This window comes from Carcharhinus amblyrhynchos, chromosome 13 (assembly GCF_965287045.1).
Source record: "Carcharhinus amblyrhynchos chromosome 13, sCarAmb.v2.hapA, whole genome shotgun sequence".
NCBI classification, from domain to species: Eukaryota; Metazoa; Chordata; class Chondrichthyes; order Carcharhiniformes; family Carcharhinidae; genus Carcharhinus; species Carcharhinus amblyrhynchos.
The window spans coordinates 23260529-23282620 of NC_137336.1; the positions used below are offsets into that span (position 1 = coordinate 23260529).

Genomic DNA, 22092 nt, shown 5'->3' on the forward strand with positions numbered 1-22092 from the left:
ATGGTAACTCCAAAAAAAGAATGGGGCCTTACATACTTGCTCTGTCAGCTATGCTGAAGCTGGGAAACTGTGAAAGGCACGCAATTAAAATAACATGCACATCCCCGAAATGTCATCAAGGCATGAGCCGCAATTTAAATTGTGCCTCCGTGTCTCTGGTGTGGTTAATCTTCTTGTGCCTGAAGACAGGCCAGTAAAAGAATTAGAAGGCAGGAGCAAGTAACAAATCTACTTTCCCCTCTCCCACCCCCGCCCCACAGCCCCACCATCCTCCCGCCATATTCTTCCTCTGCATTGTTGATCCCAGATGCGGGCAGATTCAAAACTAGGAGCATCTCGAGATGAGCATGGATATCACTAATAAAGAACAACTGGGAGTTTCCATTGCACTAAGGGGCAGCAAGGTGGCACAGTGGTTAGCACTGCTGCCTTACGGTGCCAGGGACCCACGTTCAATTCTGGCCTCCAGTCACTATCTGTATGGAGATGGCACATTCTCTCAGTAGGTTTCCTCTGGGTGCTCCAGTTTCCTCCCATAGTCCAAAGATGTGCGGGTTAGGTTGACTGGCCATGCTAAATTGACTCGAATATCAGGAGGTTTAGCAGGGTAAATATGTGGGGTTATGGGAGTAGGACCTGGGTGGGATTGTGGTTGGCGCAGACTCGATGGGCTGAATGGCCTCCTTCTGCACTGTAGGGATTCTATGATTCTATGTTTAAATGAAGCGTTGAACTGTTAGTTATTGACAAATCCCACAGATTAACACGTCCCTTTCTACTGTATTTGCTACAAATTAGCTCAGAAAATGTTGCTATGCACTAAAATTCTGAAATCAATCTTTTACAGCTTTCTTTGTGACAAAATACTCTTTCAAACATTCCACAATTTTAACAGATGACGGTGCTACTTTATAAGTGTGAAGTTAAATTATATATTGTAAACTTATACGTACAGCTTGAGAATACCAAAGGACATGAATGCTCATCCATTGGGAAGTTATGCAGTTGAAGCTGGCATTCAGCGTCAATTGTCAACCTATAAATAGTAAAAGGTCATTGTATGCATCAAACTAATTGAGAGGGCAATTTCGTTATGACAGAAAGACTCTCATTGAAAAGAAATGTATTCACCTTCATATGACACATGTAAAATTCTGGGCCAGGTATGAATCAAAGATATGGGCATGTGTTGCACAATTAAGACACAGAGGACATAAACGGTGAGATTCTCTGGCCTCCCAGCCATGTGTTTTTTGCCAGCATGAAGTGGCAGTTGTTTGTTAGCAGCGAGATTCTTTGGTCCCAGTGCTGTCAGTGGGAATTCACACTGATGTCACCACACACAAGTGGGAAACCCGCCAGTAGGGGTGCGCTGCCAGCAGGACTGGAGAATCCCGCTAGTGTGAACGGCCGGAGAATTCCAACCAAATAGTTAACTTGGGATGCTTCATAAGGTACACAAGAGATGGTAGATTCCACAAAACAAAGTATTATGCAAAACCCAAATGGTGGGAATGTTGCACACAACTCGTACTCAAATTTTATTTAGACAAGGAGAAATTTAAATCTTATACTTCATGATATCTTTAGCAATCAATCATAACATTGGGATTGTATCAGATTATCAAAGATAAGTCTTGTTGATATAACTAATTTTATTTTCTAAGATTTTCCCTTAAAGGAAATAAGACAGTATCTGCCAGTTGTCTAGATCACCATTAAAATACTTTAACATGCTGCATGTCTAATGTGATAAATTTCTTAGATTTTAAACATAATTGGAATGCTCTAGGATTAAGGGAAAGATAATCTTTTCACAAATATTTTTTCACAGGACATCATTTCACTGGCAAGATCAGCATTTGTTGCCCATCTCTAATTGCCCTCGAGAAGATGAGAGTGAATCATCGTCCTGAACTGCTGCTGATCATGTGTAGGTATACACGGTAAGAAGTCTCACAACAACAGGTTAAAGTCCAACAGGTTTATGTGTTAGTAAATGCCACTAGCTTTCGGAGCGCTGTCCTTCGTCAGGTGAGTACAGAGTTCTGATTGCAAACAGAGCATATAAAGGCATACACATTACAGAATACTTATTAGAATGTGAGTCTTTGCAGCTAATCTGCTATTCAAGTCTTAAAGGTTCAGACAATGTGAGTGGAGATAGCATTAAGCATAGGTTAAAGAGATGTGTATTGTCTCCAGACAGGACAATAAGTGAGATGTTGCAAGTTCAGGCAAGTTCTCACTTACTGCCCTGTCTGGAGACAATACACATCTCTTTAACCTATGCTTAATGCTATCTCCACTCACATTGTCCGAACCTTTAAGACTTGAATAGCAGATTAGTTGCAAAAACTCACATTCTAATCTGTATTCTGTAAAATGTGTATGCCTTTATATGCCCTGTTTGCAATCAGAACTCTCCACTCACATGATAAAAGAACAGCATTCCGAAAGCTAGTGGCGTTTACTACCAAAGGACTTTAACCTGGTGTTGTGAGACTTCTTAGTGTACTTATCCCAGTCCAACGCTGGCATTTCCACATCATGTGTAGGTACACCCAGTGCTGTCAGAGAGAGTTTTAGGATTTTGACCTAATGGCAATGAAGGAACAGCAATACAGTTTCAAGTCATGATGGTACGTAACCTGCAGAGGAACTTGTAGTTGGTGGTACTCCCATGCATTTGTTGCTCTTGTTCTTCGAGATGGTAGAGGTCATGGGTTGAGAAGGTATTGTGGAAGGAACCTTGGTGAGTTGCCGTGGTGCATTTTGTACATAGTACACTGCTGCCACTGTGCGTCATTGTGAACGGAATAAATGTTGAAAGTGGTGGATGGAGTGCTAATCATGCAGGCTGTTTTTTCCTGGATGGTGTCAAGCTTCTTGTTTAAGGTTTACTTAGATGGGCACATGAGTGACACAGGGGTGGAGGGTTATAGGCGACAGTTTTAAAAAGGGTCAGAGCCTCGGGACGATACTGGAAATGTAATACTACATGTTAATGTTTTGTCTCTTTTAATCCGCAGGTGTGTCAGTCCACCTTGTTGTCAAACAAGGGGCATGCACACGGTGGGTCGTGCGTGAGCTGCTCTTGGATGTTTTGAGAGTGGCCTAGTACTTCGCGTCATGTTGTGTGCTTAAACCAGGACCAGCAGATGGGCACCACAACAGCTCAGTGACTATCACTGCTAGCTGTGCAGATACACGGATTTGGGCCGGTGTCTGTGGGAGTTTGCGCATTCTTCCTGTGGTTGCGTGGGTTTCCTCTGGGTGCTCCAGTTTCCTCCCACACCCCAAAGATGTGCTTTTAGGCTGATTGGTGTACCAAATTGACCCTACACTATTCTCCCCTGAATCGTGACAATAGGGGTACAATTAGCATACACACGGGGCAAGGTAGGTGTAGGAAAATGCTTTGTTAAGATGGCAGCACGGGCTCGTTGGGCCGAAGGGCCTGTTTCCCGTGCTGGGTTGTTCTTTGTTCTTTGTTCTTGAGCGGAGAGTCTTCCATCACACTCTTGGCTTGTGCCATGTAGATGGTGGACAAGCTCTGGGGAGTCAGGAGGTGAGTTACTCTCCACAAAATTCCAGCATCTGACCTGCCCTTGTTGTCGTGGTATAAATCTGGCTAGTCCAGTTCAGTTTCTGGTCAATGATAACCCCCAGGATGATGATAATGTTGACTCAGCAATAGAAATGCCATTGAATGTCAAGGGGACGTTTTGTTGAAGATGGGCCTTGTTTCACACTTCTGTAGCATGATTGTTACTATCTAAACATTGATTTATTACCAGCAGCATACTATATCACATTCATTATTCTTTATTAATAGTCATTACCATAAATGAAGTGCCCTGAAGTTACAGATTTGAATAATTCAAATTACTAGTCAAAATATCTAAACCTTCTGCAAAAATATCCATGGTTGCTTGTTGGAATTTGCTGTGGTCTTGATTAGGCTGTGAATGAATATACCATCACCTAACCAACTAAAGCATGTTAAAGGCCATAACTCTCAATACCACTTCATTATGGCTTCATTATTGAATGGTGCTTTATGATTACCTAAGCAAGAGAGAACAGATATAATGGCCCAGAATTTGCTGCCAAACTAACAACAGGCTTAATAGCACTCATCATTCTTCATGTGTAAATGATCTAGCAGCTCGTGACCAGTAAGAAATACCTCATGAATTGCAGAACATCACGTGGTGCTGGACAATTTGTGGTGCTCTGTCATTAGGTTTGCAAAAATGGCCACTTGCCCTCCATTTCACAATTTTCTTTCGGGAATTTGCTAGATTTTGAAAATTAAACCTACACTGAACTCACCGCAGAAAGTTAGAATACATATTTAGAACGCGACAAATACCATTTTAATGATGTTCTAACAGTAATACAATGCCAATCAAACATTCTGGCCCAGAAAGGGAACAACTTAAACTATCGAGTCCCATTCCTACACTCAACAAATTCTTCTTTGAGATACAAAACTTTCAAAATCAAAATTATCTTTTCCTACTTTTCTGAATCTTAATACCATCTTTCCTTCCCCCTTTTCATTTCACCTTCTATACTTGATTTGATTGTAAATCAGCCTATTCCCCTCTCGCACATTCCTAGGTTTCTTTCTTAATGTTTAAATCACACTGGTTGAGGAGATATTCTGTTCATGTTATTTTTCACCAAGATTGAATTTTACATTCAGTTTGAGGGAGCGACGAGTGGACTCAAAACTAGTATTTTAAGCTTAAATAAAGGAGATGAAAGCAGAGGTAGTGAAAGTGAACTGACAAATTAGGTCACTCGAGATGCAGTGGCAGACAATTAAAGGGATATTTCAGAAAACAATGTGAGGGTAGAAGCCACTCTCCGTGGCTAATGAAAGAAGTTAAAAATTTAAAGAAAAAGCATATATTTGCACTGGGGGGATAGGCAGGTCAGAAAATTGGATAGGGTATAAAGAACAGCAAAAAAATGAGAAAACGATTAGTAAGGAGGGAAAAATTAGAGTATAAGGGTAAGCTGGCTAAAAATATAAATATGGGTGGTAAGAGTTTCTATAGATATTTAAATAAGAAGAGTTAACAAAGTGAGTGTTCACCTGATAAGAAATGAGTCTGGGAATTAGTAATGGAAAATAAGGAGATGGCAGATGAATTGAACAGCCTTCACTATAGAGGATACAAGTAATATCCCAGAAATAGCTGTAAATCAGGAAGTGAATGGAGGAGGGAACTCAGGAAAATTGCAATCACCAGGGAAGTGATATTGAGCCAATTGTTGGAGCCGCAGGCTGACAAATCCATGTGGATGGACTTCATCCAACAATTCTGTAGAAGGATCATGTGGATTTGAAACATTAACTGTGTTTCTCGCTACACAGACTCTGCCAGACTTGTTGCATTTATCCAGCGTTTTGTGTTTTAATACCTGGAATGAGTGAGTTGCCTTATGAGGAAAGCTTGGACAGGCTAGGCTTGTAGAAGGTTAATTTAGAATTTAGCAGGTTAAGAGTCGGCCTGGTTGAAACCTTTAAAATCCTGAGTGCTTTTGACAGGGTGAAAGTAGAGAGGATATTTGCTCTTGTGGGAGAACCTAGAACTAGGGGTCACTGTTTTAAAATAAGGGGTTGCTTATTTCAGTTGGAGACAAGGAGAATATTTTGCTCTCAGAGGGTGGTGAGTATTTAGAACTTCATTCCTAAAAGGCTAAAAGTTCATCTATTAGTGTCATAAGTAGACTCACATGAACACTGCATAGATGCTACTGTGAAAATGGCAGTTGAAGCAGAGTGTTTGAATACTTTTGAACTAGATAATTTCAAGACAAGTAAGGGGGTGAAAGATTGTCAAAAGCAGACAGGAATGCGGAGTTGAGGTTACAACCAGATCAGCTATGATCTTATTGAATGGCACAGCAAGCTCAAGGGGCTGAGTTCGTACATTCCTATGTTCCAAGTACCCTGTTGGCTTCACATTTCCAGCAACCTATTTTTTTTCACAAGCTAAATAATAAGTTACAAAGTCGAACTAATGTGTTCCAAAATATTCTGTGCCAATGATTTCTTTGGAATGAAAGTGTGATGGAACCCTGTTTATGCATGTAAATAGGGCTTCCAACATGTACACTGCAGTTAAACAGTGACAAACTTGAGGAAATTCAAAGCTAAAATAATCAGATTTTTTTTGTATTTCTCAGCTAATGTGGGGTCATGATTAAGTTCTGCAAACTAGGATTATTAGATTATTACAAAGATTGTTCATCGTAGGGAGGATGCAGCAAAGGTTTAACATGCTTCACATAGCAACTATGCAGCACCTTGCCAGTGTTCATTAAGCAGCCTTGACTGTCAATGCCAGTGAGCTGTTCACAGCTAAACCTGGTCCTGCCCTCAGTCAATACCCACGCACTTTGACGTGGGCAATGCTCAGGAGCAGGGTCCCTGGATGATTCTTTTTTCTCTCTAACCCAGGAACTCTGAAACCAATCACAGTGTCCTTGATGCCACCTTGATCATCATTATTTTGTGATTCAATCTGTGGCATCCCTGTTCTGTATGAATGTGCCACTTACTGCAGGATTCTGCTTAGCAGTGCAATGAACAGGGGACTTATTCTGCACAGTCATTAATAAAAACAAATCTCAATTTCACAGGTCATGTTCAAAACAAATAATCTTGAATTGAATCAAAGCCTATTCTCTACCTTCTCCATGGGAATAATTACAACAAAATGAAAATTTACTGGCATTAAAAAAATAAGCAAATGAAATGGTTGAATTTGTTCTACAACTCTTAAAAAGTGCATTCAGTTAGCCTGGAAACAAGTTAATTTTTTTTCCTATTTCTTTTAGCAAAAATATTGACAAGTTAACTTAAATTACCTGAGTGTATATAATATTCTTCCATCATTCCATATCCTCAGCATTCTGTTTGGAGTTGTTATCCAATGGGCATCAGCCTTCTTGGAATTTCTAAAGAATGTATCCGGTATCCATATTTTGCCAACCATGTTGCTATTGAGTCTGAGAACCTTCATAGTGCTGTTAAATTTGAGACGTCTGTCATACCACGTTTGAGCAAAAAATATGTCAATGGTATACTCCTGTTGAAGAGATCAAATATGTGTGAAGTAATCAATCTTTGTATTCAGGATGAAGTTTCAATATTATACACAAAGCTTTTAAAACATTACTATCTTTCCCATAATGTTAAAGCCATGGAGTTACCTCAACTGTCAATTCAGAACAGAGAGTCTGAAACATTAGAGTGAATTAAAAACTGATGATAGTTTCCCCGCTTCCTAGTATAAATGTCAGAGGCAAGTTCACCTCTGGTTGACTGCCTCCTCCCCCCACTTTAATTTTTCAGGCAAGGGTCCATGAGTTGTTATGAGGCAGGACATCTGCCTCTCTTCAGGACGAAGTCCCACATTGTACAGCCTTAGACCCATCAGATGTAGTAAGTTCTACAGTACTACACGTATCACCAGAGGTAGTGGCCACTGCCTGTTTTGCAGCCAGGTGAAGTGAGGAGGGGGGAAGGTTGGGTGGGGTGGTGGTGGTGGTGGAGGGAGGGGGGAGGGTTTGGTGGATGGTGGAGGTGGGGGAGGTGCATATTGGATAGGCCGAGGAGCAGAGGGTAGAGTGAAGAGGGAAAAGTGTAAGGGGTGACCTCCAGTTGGTATTGTGAACCCAGAAAGGAGGCATACCAACACCCCTCCAACTTTTTACTGGGCCACAGGGATGAACCTATCAGCCTACACATTGGGTGCAGGTGTCTCCCGCCACCCATGAAATTTGGGCAGTGGGAGTCAGATCTCCTTAAGAGGGTAGTTCACCAGCCATGACCCCTTGTAAAATACTGTATAGATCATGAATAGTATTTTGCTTGAGTTCAAATGATAAGTCTGTTGACCCAGCACACATATTGAGAATTATCTGGTTCTATAGGGTCAGTAACAATCTATTTATTTAAGTAAACATAGTGCTAGTCTTCTCACTAAGCTGCTTTCATACTGAGCTCCTTTAAGTTGGATTCAAGGCATTTAGCATTCTTGAACTTACTCTATCGACATTCAGTCTGATAAAGCCAGATTTACAGACCAGCAGGAGCTTTGCAAATCTTCCTTCACTTCTATAGTATGAGTCATGAGCAATTATAGAATTGGTAATGTATGGACAAAATTAGCTGCAAACGTAACTGTGATGCCATATATTATATATACCTTGATTCTCAAATTATAAGACATGAAATATCTGCCTCCAACAATTTTAACAATTAAGTAATCAAGCAAATGGAGACATGATCCATTAGTTAAAACTGCCATCTATTTTTCAACCATTCAGTGAAGAAAGATACTTTACATCCCGTGAAAGGGCACAAGTTTGCATTCTGCTGCTAATGTCAAAACAAATATATAACTGGTGGCCAATCAGGAATGTTATGCCTAGGTGCAAATTTCAAAATCAATCCTTAACGTTTAGCCCAACAGTTAATATGGGCAGGATTTGCAAGCCATTGGCCGGCAACCGCATCTCCCGGTCTCACCAATGCAACCCCTCCGTCGCAGGTTTCCCAGTAGCAGGGACTGGATGCAATGGGTGATTCAACAGTGCACTACTGAGAAACATGCCATGGGGGAGGGGGGGGGGGGGGGGGGGGGGGGCGGTCTCCAATCATATGATTTAATGTCTGTCATTTTTGTCATTGAAACATCAAAGAAAAACTGCATATTCAGCTTTGCATCCAAATAAAAGTTGAGATTAAAAGCCTGAATAACATCAAACAAATTAACCTTCTAGGACAGTATTGTATTGAATTGATACAATGTACATTCGTATTTATAAGTAGTAATGCTTCTGCACTTATCTCACACGAGTGATATATCTGGGTGCGATAAATGTGTCAGGACCACTTCTGTCATAAAGTCTGTTAGGTCGAGGCATTAATGGAAGGATGGGGGACCCTATGACCTGCTTTACTAAACTGAAATAAAACAGAGAGATTTCTCTCCCTATAACAGGCAGTGGAGGCTTTGTCATATGACATACTTCTCTCATGTTTTTGATTCATGGAGAAACTCCTGAATCATTCTGAAAGAAATGAGGCTGTGAAGGCCGCGTGAATTGAATCATTGCTGCACAAAGTACTTTCAAGAGATAGATGGTCAGTCACCTCTGGGGAGAGCTGGGAGCTCGTTCATAAATTACAACGGGAATTAGTAAATATCCTTCGCACTTGTAAAATAATTTAAGAACAGATCAGCTTTAATGATCATCACACATGGCAGAGGCACAGAACAGGGAGCAGAGCAATCACAAATTATTTCAATAATGAAGATGACATCCATCCGCTGCAATAAGCATTACATCTGTATTTATCCCCTGAGAAAATTGCATTTATCCAAGAAAATTGTACACAATTTAAAAATACTAAATACATTTATAATTCAACAAGTGGATGGGATAATTTATTTCTGGAAGTGAAATCTTGGAAGGCAACCTACATGTGTATAATTTCAAAAATTCACTCAGGGTAAATATTTTGCAGACTATGTTAATAAGACAAGTATGAAACGTGTAAATATATTTTTTTAAACAAAAATAAGTGGGATCAGCAGGAGGCCACTAGTCAGTTTAACTGCAGATCAATCAGAAATTTAAGTTGACGTATTGAACTCTACACAGCCTCCGGGTAGTCCAAGGATGGTGTCACACTTTAATCAGAAGAGGGAGGCCTCAAGACCCATCTCAGCTACAATTGGGATTCAACCCATTCAGCTGGTACACTTCAAATGAACAGGCCCCTTCCTTCATAGCCAGAAACAAGGAAGCGGTTATATATTGACATGAACTTTATCTACTATTGTCAAATCCAATTAGGATTTTAAAAGCCTGCTTAAAAATTGATGTCTCATGGGCAGAGCTGACTCAGTCCACCGGATCTTCAGTGAAATGAGTCGGAATTTGTAGGATCAGATTGTGTCTAGAATTGCTGAAATAGTAGGTAGAGTTTTACAGTTCCACTGTCAACATAGAAGAAGATGTGGCAGGTGGGGAGGAACATGTAATAAAATGGATGGCTAGCCATTGTCTACATACCTATCCCTGAGTTGTCCCCATTCTGTCAGAATGTTTCATAATTTTAAGAATCTTCATTAGTTCACCCCTCAAATTTAACTTATCAAGAGAGAACAGACCCAGCCTGTCAATCCTTTTCCTGAGATGGATACTCAGGCAGTTCTGGTGTCAGCCTTGTAAATCATGCTCTTCATCTCTAGTGCCCATACATCATTTTAATAATATGGCAGCCAGATCTGCACGCAGAACTTGAAATGTGAAATAACCAAGGTTCAACACTTTTAGGATGATTTCTCTGTTTTTCAAGTCTATCTCTTTAGAAATAAAATTGAGTTCTTGGTTTGTATTTGCATGGACTTGCTAACTAACATATAGCACAACCTTTGGTGATTAGTATATTTGCACCCCAGGACCCCATTGTTCCTCAAACCCACTGAGACTTGAGGCTTCCAAGTAATTAGTGACCTCCCTGTTCTTCCTATCAAAATATAACTGCCTCATATTTATCTGTGCTGAACTTCGTTTGCCAATCATTTGCCCATTCTGCAAATTTACTCACACCCTCCTGTAATTTGTTGCAAACCTCTTTGGTATTGACTATTCCTCAAAGTCTTGTATCATCTTCAAACATAGAAATTGTTTTTGATTCCAAAGTCCAAATTGTTAATGTGGTCCCAGCACTGATCCATGTGGAACACCACTTCCTAACTTCTGGCACTCTGAATAACTACCTTTTTATTTACACTCTCTGCAGCTTATCAGGGGGCCTTCTGAAAATCCAATGAATTACGTCCACAGTATTACCAAAGACTTCTGTCTCTGTTAAGACATGCTGGTTAGGTGCAGTGGCCATGCAAAATTCTCTCTCAGTGTACCCGAACAGGAGCTGGAGTGTGATGATTAGGGGATTTCCACAGTAACTTCATTGCTGTGTTAACATAAGTCTACTTGTGACACTAATAAATAAACTTTAAACTCTGTTAATGCCTCAAAAATTCATTAAAGTTGGTCAACTAAGACCTTCTATTTTGAAATCCTTTTGCGATGCGCAACAAGAACCCAAAGAATTCACTGGGTTCTGCAACAAGGACCAACATAACAGCACCAGGTGAGATGGTCCGGCATTGAAAAAAGAACATAAAAGACTAATTGCTGAGCAAACTCGACCTTTGAGCCTCAGCGAAAACCAAAGCCCACAAAAGGAGGTATGCTGGTAGAAGATCAGGGGAAGGACACAGCTACAGAGCCTCCTACCTCAAATATAAGGTTTCAGAACTGTTACTGCTGCCCTTGGGAGCCAACCCTCATGGCCGGTGTGTGAGGTGCGCAAGAGCAAAAACCTGCACTCCACCTGCAATAACATTTATAATCTGCAACTGTGGGATTGCATGAGATTATGTGCAAAGGTAAGACATTCAGCCCAACAACATGCTACTACATGAGAGGCTGTCGTGCAAACAGCAGGGAAGGGAAATCCAGCTTAAAGATTCGAGGCAGCTGCAACACTCACTATCCGAAGATTCCTTCCTCTTCTGTACAGGTCTGACTTTGTGTGGGGTTGCAGAGGGGAATCCAACCAGTAACTAAGTGAAAGACTGAATGGGCTAGTAATTGGATAGTGCTGTATTTTAATTGAGTGGAGACGGGAGCGGGGGGGCTGTGGATGTTACATTTTGCAAGCTGGTGAAACCATATCCTTCGTGTGCACATCTCACTTTCAGTGTGCCCCCAAGCAAATTTGGCACTTTGCTTCTTTCTGCAATACTTTCAGTGAGTTCTGTGGTTCACAAAACACATGCTCCAGGCAACCTTCCCTTTTTATAGACACTGTCCCTGTAAGAGGGAAACTGCACTAATGCACTGCAGACTGCTGGGTAACTCTGTGTCAAATTGTGCTTGGGAAAGCGGTCCCCACTTTAGTGATGCGGCCTTGGCACAAGTGAAGACTGGGAGAAATGCTATATTTCCACGGGGAGCCCGGAAGCCTTCCAGAGACTCAGAAAGGAATGGGATCAGGTGGAAAGGGTGTTAATGCCCAAAGCATCTCCCTCAGGACATGGCAGCAGTGCTGAAAGAAGTGTAATGACCTCAATTGGGTGATCAAGGTAAGTGAATACATCTGCATTTCAACCTAATGCTAACAATGACAGCAACCAAAATTCATATCAACTGCATGTTTCTTATAAATAGATAATAAAATATGTAAATATTATACATAAATACATAATTATAATTAGAAATGAGGCTCAACATTCTTATTCATTGATTCAGGCCATTTGACCCAAATGGTCCATACCAGTGTTTATGCTCCACATTAGCCTCCTCTCACCCTTCTTTACCTAACGATCTGCATTACTCTCTATTCTTTTCTCCTTCTCATATTTATTTAGCCAGACCTTAAATGTAAGGTAAAGGTAAAGTCACCATAGTTCCAGGTGATCATTGGCTACTTTTCCCTTTGAGTGGAAGGTGGTGATTTAACCTGAGGATCAGCACACCTCAGTCAAGGGGCAAGGTTGAGAAGGCAGGGTCTGCATGAAAAACTTATAATCACGGGAATTGAACCCACGCTATTGGTGTTGCTCTGCGGCATTAACAACCCATCAGTCAAGTAAGCTAAATTGACCCTTTAAGTATACGATACTGGTAAGCCTAGGATTAGGAGACACTTTTTTTTAAAGTTAGGGGTTGTCCTTTCAGGACAGAGATGAGGAAAATTTTTCTCTACCAGAGAGTTGTGCGACTTTGAAACTCTCTAGGTGGGTTTTTACAGCCTCGCTCATTCCAAAACCGTAAAGTCCCACCGAGGTCAACAGACGTTTCCACGGTCCCTCCCACGCCTGCTCCGATTCCTGTGGTGGGCAGAATGGTAAAATTCCAGCCTCTGGCTCAAAAGGTGGGGGCTTTGAGTATTTTCAAGGCAAAGATAGATAGATTCCTGTTGGGCAAGGGAATCAAAGGTTATCAGGCAGCAGGTGCTTGGGTGGAATTCGGAACACAAACAGATCAATCATCACCTTGTGAAAAGTCAGTGCAAGCCCAAAGGGGCCAAATGGTTTACTTCTGCTCTTATTCTTACATTTGTATTCACCTCAACTACTCTTCATGCCTGCGATTTCCACATTCTTACCATTCCCTGGATTAAAGAAAGACTCTCTTCTGAATTCCCTGTTGGATTTATTAGTGACTATCTTGTGCGTATGACAAGTGGAACTATTCTTCTCCACTTTTACCGTCTCATTACCTTAAAGATCTCTTAACATTTCATCCCTCAGCCAATTTTTCCCAAGGGACGATCGACCTGTACAGAATAAATTCTGTACAAGATCATCATATTGAATAGGGTGTGCAATAATCAGAATGTACATCAAAATGTTTCACCTCCCTGCCTAATAGTTTCACAATTTGTACAATGTCAGGTGTCCAAGGTCTCAATGAAATCCATGTGGGAGTCCTTTTAAGGGCTGAACAAATAAAGCGCGTGGCAGAAAAACTGAATGTGTTTGGGCGACTGTGATGTGATAAATATCTATAGTTGTGAGGTGCATCATAGCCCACTCACAACTTCACAGATTATCGAGTCAAATTGTGCTTATATTTATCACATTCCACAGCCATCTATGACACAGCATCTATTTATAACACAAAATATCTTGTCCACCTCCTAATATTACATATCAGACCAAGTTTTCGTGCACCATCAGTTCTGAATCACTGGATCATCCTCATCTGTGCAATTCCGTATTCTGCTGTATCTCCATGCCATTAATTATGCCAATTTTGTTTCCTAGTTATCAAGTGCAGATTTGATTCTGATAAACTGTAATAAGGTAATATCTCAACAAGGAAGCCATTATGCATCAATTATAAAGAAATATCAGAATATCTCAAAATGCTTTATATAGTAAATCGCTGTTCTGAAGAATCGTAGAATCTACAGTGCAGAAGGGGGCCATTTGGCCCTTCTAGCCTGTACTAACAACAATCCCACCCAGGTCCTATCCCCACGATGCTATATATTTACCCTCTTAGACCTCCTGACACGAAGGGAAAAAATTTGTCATAGCCAATCAACCTAACCCGCACATCTTTGGAGTGCCAGGAAACCAGAGCACCCCGAAGAAATCCACGCAGATGCGGGAGAACACTTGATTTGATTTGATTTATTATAATCACATGTCTTAACATACAGAGAAAAGTATTGTTTCTTGCGTGCTATACAGACAAAGCATACTGTTCATAGAGAAGGAAATGAGAGAGTGCTGAATGTAATGTTACAATCATAACTGGGGTGTAGAGAAAAATCAACTTAATGCAAGGTAGGTCCATTCAAAGGTCTGACGGCAGCAGGGAAGAAGGTATCCTTGAGTCGATTGTTACGTGCCCTCGGGCTTTTTTATCTTTTTCCCGATGGAAGAAGGTGGAAGAGAGAATGTCTGGGCTGCATGGGATCCTTAATTATTCTGGCTGCTTTGCCGAGGTAGCGGGAAGTGCAGACAGAGTCAATGGATGGGAGGCTGGTTTACGTGATGGATTGGGCTGCACTCACGACCTTTTGTTGCGGTCCTTTCCTGCGGTCTTGGATGGAGCAGGAGCCATCCCAAGCTGCGATATAACCAGAAAGATTGTTTTCTATGGTGCACCTGTAAAAGTTGATGAGAGTCGTAGCTGACATGCCAAATTTTCTTAGTCTTCTGAGAAAGTAGAGTTGGTGGACTTTCTTAACTGCAATGTTGGCATGGGGGGGTGGATCCAGGACAGGTTGTTGGTGATCTAGACACCTAAAAACTTGAAGCTCTTGACCCTTTCTTCTTTGTCCCCATTGATGTAGACAAGGGCATTGTCTCCTTTATGCTTCATGAAGTCGATGACAATTTTCTTCATTTTGTTGACACTGAGGGGGAGATTATTGTCACCGAACCAGTTCAGCAGATTCTCTATCTCATTCCTGCACTCTATCTCGTCATTGTTTCAGATCTGACCCATTACAGTGGTGTCGTCAACAAACTTGAAAATCGAATTGGAGGGGACTTTGGCCACACAGTCATAGGTGTATAAGGAGTATAGTAGGGGGCTGAGAACATATCCTTGTGGGACATCGTGTTGAGAATGATTGTGGAGGATTATGCAAACTCCACAGTGACCCAAGGTCAGAATTGAATCCAGGTCCCTGGTGCTGTTAGACAGCAGCACTAACCACTGTGGCACTGTACCACTTTAGTAAACTGTCACTTATCAAGTCTGCACCAACTCTCTGACAGAGAATATCTTACTATCTCTATAACCTCACACATTTCCCATGGCTAATCCATCTAACCTACATATTTTAGGACACTAAGGGGCAATTTGACATGATCAATCCACCTAACCTGTACATCTTTGGACTCTGGGAGGAAACTGGAGCACCCAAAGGAAATCAGGGAGAACGTACAAATGTGCACGCAGACAGTCACCCAAGGCCAGAATTGAACCTGAGTCCCTGAAGCTGTGAGGCAGCAGGGCTACTGTGTCACCGTGCTGTCCATATAGGATAGATCAGGTAAGGATGGCCAATTTCTTTCCTGATTAGGCTTTTAACTTGAATTCAAATTTCACCATCTGCTGTGGCAGGATTTGAACCCGAGTCCCCAGATCTTAGAATCACAAAATCTCTACAGTGCAAAAGGAGGCCATTTGGCCCATCAAGTCTGTGCTGATAATAACCCCATGACCAAGGGAGGAGGGGTAGACTTTTTCATCTTTTCCCTCTCCCCATTTGGTTATAACAATGGCTCTGGTTTTTAAAAGGATACTGTTTTGTCAATTCAGTGTTTACTTGACTGAGTCCATTCAACATGCAAGGGATTAGTTATATTGAGCTAAAACCCTCCCACACAAAAATATTAAAAATGTTAAATTTGTCCTGCTTCCAACTAACACACACACACAAACACACACTCAAATCCAAAGCATGCAGAAAGAATACAGTTTTACAGAGTGTCAGATGTTAAACTTGGCCAAGTTTAAATGCAGATTAAGAAAAAGCAAAGTCAATAAAGGTTGTTTAAAGTCGCATTTAGTATGTCGGTTTTCTTTTTGAAACACTGTTGCAGAGATCCAGGGATTTTGATGGAGAATTTCTGTTTGATGTAGTAATGTAGATACACATTTATCTCAGGAAAATAGGTTTCAAAGCTCAGATGGAATTCTGTGGAGAGACCGAGTCAGAGCAAAAGACAGCCTCTCCCTCCAGCGACTAAAACATCTCTGTCAAATCCCAAATTTAACATCCACACAAAAGGCTGTATCACATGACCTGTCTCCATGCTGACTGTATGTTCCAAAAGGAAGTTGATCAACTCGTGACTGGCACAATCTCTCCTGCTCAATTTGATGACTGATGTTATTAATTTATAATGTTCCAGCAACTGCCAACTGAATAGTTCAATCTTTTATTTGGATGATGCCAGAAAGAAGTTTTCCACACCTCCAGAAATTGCTTTAAATGTTGCTGGCGTGTGACTCAACCATCAGTACAATGTAATTTTCAAATAAGTGTGATGGTGTATTTCTGGTCAGAAAATGTGAACACTTCCTGCCTGCCTTATTTGGCCTCAGGACTGGTAAAGCCTGAAATATAGGTGCTGCAAATCCAAATTTCTGGACACCTGTCTCAAGTATGCCAATAGGCTTATCTAAGTATGGTGCACAGAGGTGCAAAGAAAAACAAAAGTAGAAACTAAATCATGAAAATTGATTTGCCAGCTGGGAAACATGAAAGTTAGCTTCCCTGAGTAACTTGAACATTCAAGGAATCTGAATTACCCATGCAAGATAAGCTTTTCTGCACTGATGTCAAAAAGGTAAAACATCCGGTGTGCTTAGATATAAAATGGTCCTGCCACATAAACACTCTGTGGGTACAAGATTACGTCAAAGTCTGGGTATTTTGTGGTAAGCAGCTTACCTTTTGATTGTTAATTGTATTTTAGTTATATTCATTCTATGCTGATGGTGGACAATTACTGGGATTCACTTGGGCTTTCATAACAAAGTTCACACTTAAGTTGTGGTAGTTGGGTGAGCAGATCTACATTTGTCATATCAGCCTTTAAATAAATCTTTTAAAAGTATGTTCGAACAGATTCCAGTTCTACCCTTTATCAACTTTTGGGTTATATCACCAACTCCCAAAATCTTTTCACCCTCTTCAAGGCGTAAGTAGGAAGTGTGATAGAATACTCCTCACTGAATGCTTGTAGCTCCGATACACAAGACACCATCTAGAGCAGTCCACTTGATTGGCAACCCATCTGCCATTTATTCCCTCAACAACAGGCGTACCACATCTGCCAGGCATGCCATCTACAAGATCCACTGCAGGAACTCACCAGGGCTCCTTTGACAACTTGTTCCAAACCTACAAACTCTGTTCCCTAGGTTGTGGCACACAGGAATATCAGCATGCACAGATTCCCCTCCAGATCATATAACATCCTCCTTTGGAACTGTGTTGCCATTCCTTCATTGTCACGGGGTGAAAATCCTGACATCCCTTACCTAACAATACTGTGGGTGCACCTACACCACATGGGCTGCAGTGATTTAAGGGCAATTAGATGTGGACAATAAATACCATCCTTGCCATAAAGCACCATGATTGAATAATTTTTTGGTTATTAGAACATAAAAAATAGGAGCTGGAGCAGGCCATTCAGCTTCTCAAGCCTGACTTACCATTCAATAAGATCAGGCTGATCTGATTTTGACTTCAACTCCACTTTCCTGCCTGTCCCTCCCCCCCTCCCCCCTCCAATCATCCCATGATTGAATTTAAATTTAAAGAATTTAAAGAATGATAAACTTTAGCCAGGCTTATTGTTGCCAGTACCTCTAGCGTGTGAAACGTTAGTCTATCAAAATAGTTTTGTGGAGTTTGACCACAGAAAGTCACCAAATTTCCGGAGGATAGGTAGGAAAGCAAGTTGTGAGGAGGATACAAAGGGTAGGATTTTCTGGCCGCCACCAACAGGACCATCCAGACCCATTGATGGCATGCCCCTGCCGCAGGTTCTCAGATAGTGGAGAGTGTGAACAATTGGAAACATGTGACAGCAGTGGATCCCCAGAGCATTACCCTGATCTCTGGATTATTCAGCCAGTCACAATACCACAAGCCAGTGCCTCCCCATTTGTGGGAGGTCGATAGCTTAGATGCTGAGAAGATGCTTCCCCTCCTGGGAGAATCTAGAAGGACGACAGACAGTTTCAGAATCAGAATAAGGGATTTTTTTTTCCCTCTGAGAGTGGTTAATCTTTGCAGTGCTCTTTCCCAGGGAGCAGTGGAGGCTGGCTCATTGAATATAACCAGGACTGAGCTTTTTAAATCTATGAATGATGTGGACATACCGGTGTTGGACTCGGGTAAGAAGTCTCACAACGTGAGGTTAAAGTCCAACAGGAGCACTGCTCCTTTATCAGGTAATTTATGAAAGTGTCAAGGATTATGGAGGCAGGTGCGGAGGGACGGTGGAAGGAGGAAGGGGGGAGGGACAGGCAGGAAAGTGGAGTTGAAGTCAAAATCAGATCAGCCTGATTTTATCAAATGGTAAGTCAGGCTTGAGAAGTTGAATGACCTGCTCCAGCTCCTATTTCTTATGTTCTAATGACCAAAAAATTATTCAAGACTCAAAGTTCCAAATCATTCAGAAATGCACATATTAGAATTACAGCTTTAATAATACAAAAGCGAAGACTGATATTGGTATCACTTACCATATTGATAGCATTCACTGGACCAATGCTATTTATATACATGTCAGTACCAATTATTGTTGGTTTCACTGCAATAAAACATAGCAAGTTGTCAGGATGAGATCTCTCATTTAGAGTCACGCAAATGAAATTTTGAAAATAAATGGAAGATTAATTTAAAAGTGAAAATATATCTAAATGGAGCCTCAGGTACACGTACCTCCTATATCAGGCCTGAGTTTATTGTCATACCCTTCCAATAAATTGTTTAAAATAAGAGTAACATCGCTTTCATAAACTTTTGGAGTCAATACCCATGTTTTGTTAAGTATCAAATCTTCATAGTCTTCATCTTCATTTTTGCCAGAACTTGGAAAATAAAGAGATCAAAAAATACGAAGAAAGAAGTCACCAATCAATAGTGAGATACAACAGGAAAGAGATATTCTTTTTTGGGAAATTTACTGCCACAAGCCAGTTATGTTAGATTTCCTGCCCACAGTTTTCACATTACATCTGCTGTTTCACACAATATATTAGGGCAGCCAGAAGAGAGAGAGAAATAATAAGGATATGTGAGAAGGCAAACAGCTGATGGTGAGAAAGCTCCTGAGAAGAATTACTTCATTCGATATTCAGAAGGCAACAGGAAAATAATACACCAAATTATTAATTTAGTTAATGTAAAAATGATGAATTTATGATATGGAATACACAATGATGAAATAACATTGATATTCTTTTTAAAACTCATAGACACTAACACTGAACTGCTGGCTTCTGCCCTTCATCCCATATTTATAAATTGGACAGTTTTGTTAGACCTCTTGTTTTATCCTGCTGCTGCTCCAATGTACTGATTCCTTCAAATCTTGACTCTATTTTTCCTTCTCCCCTTGTCCAGTCTTTCCCCATCTACATCTGTGACTCTTCTGATGCCCTTCTGTTACTTTAACATTTTTTAATTTCATGGCCCTCACTGTCCCCTTTTCATGATGGGCTGCCGACATCTCTACACCTCCATCCCCATCGGAGCAATCTGAAGGCTCTCCATTTTCTCTTGAATAGTCCAACCAGTTTCCATCCACCCTTCCCCAAGCTCTGCAAGCTAAATATGTTCTCTCCTTGAACAACTTCTCATTCACCTCATCTCAATTTCTCCAAATAAAAGGTCTTGCCACGACTGACTCATGGCTATGTCTGCCTTTTTGTAGGATATGTGGAAGATTCCTTGTTCTCTTCCCCTCCTCAACCTCTCTTTTTCCATTTCAGGAGAGAGACTATCAGCAAATAATCACCATAATCCCACTCATTTTCCTCAGCTACCTTGTCCACATTTTCTGACTGATTCAGTGAGGACTCCACTCCATTCTCCTAGTCTCTCCATTTTCATTACATCTTTTGTCTAGATGCAACATTCCATATCAGTGCTTCTGATATATACTTTTTTCTCAACTGTTCCCTGCACCCCCACCCACCACCCCAACTCTCCCGCACACCCCCCCCATCATGGATGACAGGATCCGTGACTGTGTCTGTCCCATTTCGCACTTCTGCTTTCACCCCTTTCCCTCCCTCCCGGAGCGATGATAGGCTTCACTTTGTCCTCGCCTTGCACCCCACCAGCCTCCGTATTCAATGGATGATCCTCCACTATTTCTGCCACCCCCAGCCTGGTGCAGCCAAACACATCCCTCCCCTTCCCTTTCGGTATTCCAAAAGACCATCTGCGATGCTCTGGCCCACTCCTTAATATCCCTTTTCCAAAACACCTTTCCTTGCAAGCGCACGAGATTCACTGAATCCCTACAGCACAGGAAGAGGCCATTTGGTCCATCGAGTCTGCATCAACCGTAATCATACCCAGGCACCATTTCCGCAAACCCATAAATTTACCCTGCTAATCCACTGACACTAGGGTCAATTTAGCTTGGCTAATCAACCCAACCTGCACATGTTTGGAGTGTGGGAGGAAACTGGAGCACCAGAGGAAAACCCACGCAGACACGGGGAGAATACGCAAACTCCACATAGACAGTCACCCAAGGCCAGAATCGAACCCGGGTCCCTGGTGCTGTGAGGCAGCAGTGCTAACCACTGTGCCACCATGCCGCACAGTGTGATCCATTATTCCACTCGGTTTTATATGAGATATAAGACCTGCACTTTTACCTCCTCTCTTCTCATCTTTCAAGGCCCCAAATATTCCTTCCACTTGAAACAGCAATTTAAGTGTACTGCTTTCAAATGTTCACACCATGATCACTGCTAACAATACGGTCTGCGCTATTCTGCTCTGTGGGAGGCCAAATAAAGTAAAGTTTATTTATTAGTCACAAGTGAGACTTACATTAACACTGCAATGAAGTTACTGTGAAATTCCCCTAGTCACAACAATTGCATGCCTGTTTGGGTCAATGCACCTAACCAGCCTGTCTGTCAGAAAGTGGGAGGAAACCAGAACACCCGGAGGAAACCCATGCAGACACGGGGAGAATGTGCAGTCTCCATACAGACAGTGACACAAGCCAGGAATCAAACCCAGGTTCCTGGCAGTGTGAAGCAACAGTGTTAACCACAGTGACCATTTTATGGAACCCTCCATTCAATCTGCACTGTGAACACCAATTTCTGTGAGTGGCTGTTTCAATTCTCCACCTGGTGCTCACACTGACATCTCGGTCTTCGACTTACTGCAGTGTTCCTATGAAGGTAAATGTAAGCTCAAGGAGCAGCACTTCATTCTGTACATTCTGACTCTTTGAATTAACATTGAGATTAACAATTTCAAACCATAATCTCTTTCTTACATTTTCTTTCCTTTTCCTTGCATGTATTAATTTTAATCTCATTTTTCTTGGGCTGGGTTTTACAGCAACCCACTCAAAGTATTTTCTACAAGGAGCATGTAAAGGGTGTCATGTGCTGCACCCAGCTCTACTCCCTCCCACCCCAACCTGTTCCCCACAATACAGAGGGTGGGTAGGCCACGTATTAGACCACCCGCCCCTAGGCCCAGTGAAGACTTAAATTGCTCAACTTGTTGACAATCTGTGGGCAGTCAATCCTCCCCATTGATAGAAAAGGCTGGGCAGTGGCAGGTGAAGGAGGGGGTGAAGGAAAGCACATCAATCCAGGGCACTTCCAAGATATCACCTTCCTGTTGTTCGTCATTGCATGCCCTCCAAAGCCCACCACTCCAGCCCACCCCTCCCCCTCCCTTAGATCTCCAATCCTTTCCTTTTCTAAAAGCCCGGGATGTATCTGTCT

General features: G+C 41.6%; 1 protein-coding gene across 2 annotated transcripts in view; it reads right to left on the reverse strand.

Moving 5' to 3' along the window:
- LOC145351766 (gamma-aminobutyric acid receptor subunit gamma-2-like) overlaps window positions 1-22092 on the reverse strand; it is a 120932-nt gene that overhangs the window by 94072 nt on the left and 4768 nt on the right. For both annotated transcript variants that reach the window (XM_080201386.1, XM_080201387.1), the window contains exons 3-6: window positions 19043-19191; window positions 18844-18911; window positions 6892-7112; window positions 954-1036 (exon numbers count right to left, since the gene is read on the reverse strand). In XM_080201386.1, the coding sequence (XP_080057512.1) occupies window positions 954-1036; window positions 6892-7112; window positions 18844-18911; window positions 19043-19191 (521 nt within the window). The remainder of the gene's footprint in view (window positions 1-953; window positions 1037-6891; window positions 7113-18843; window positions 18912-19042; window positions 19192-22092) is intronic.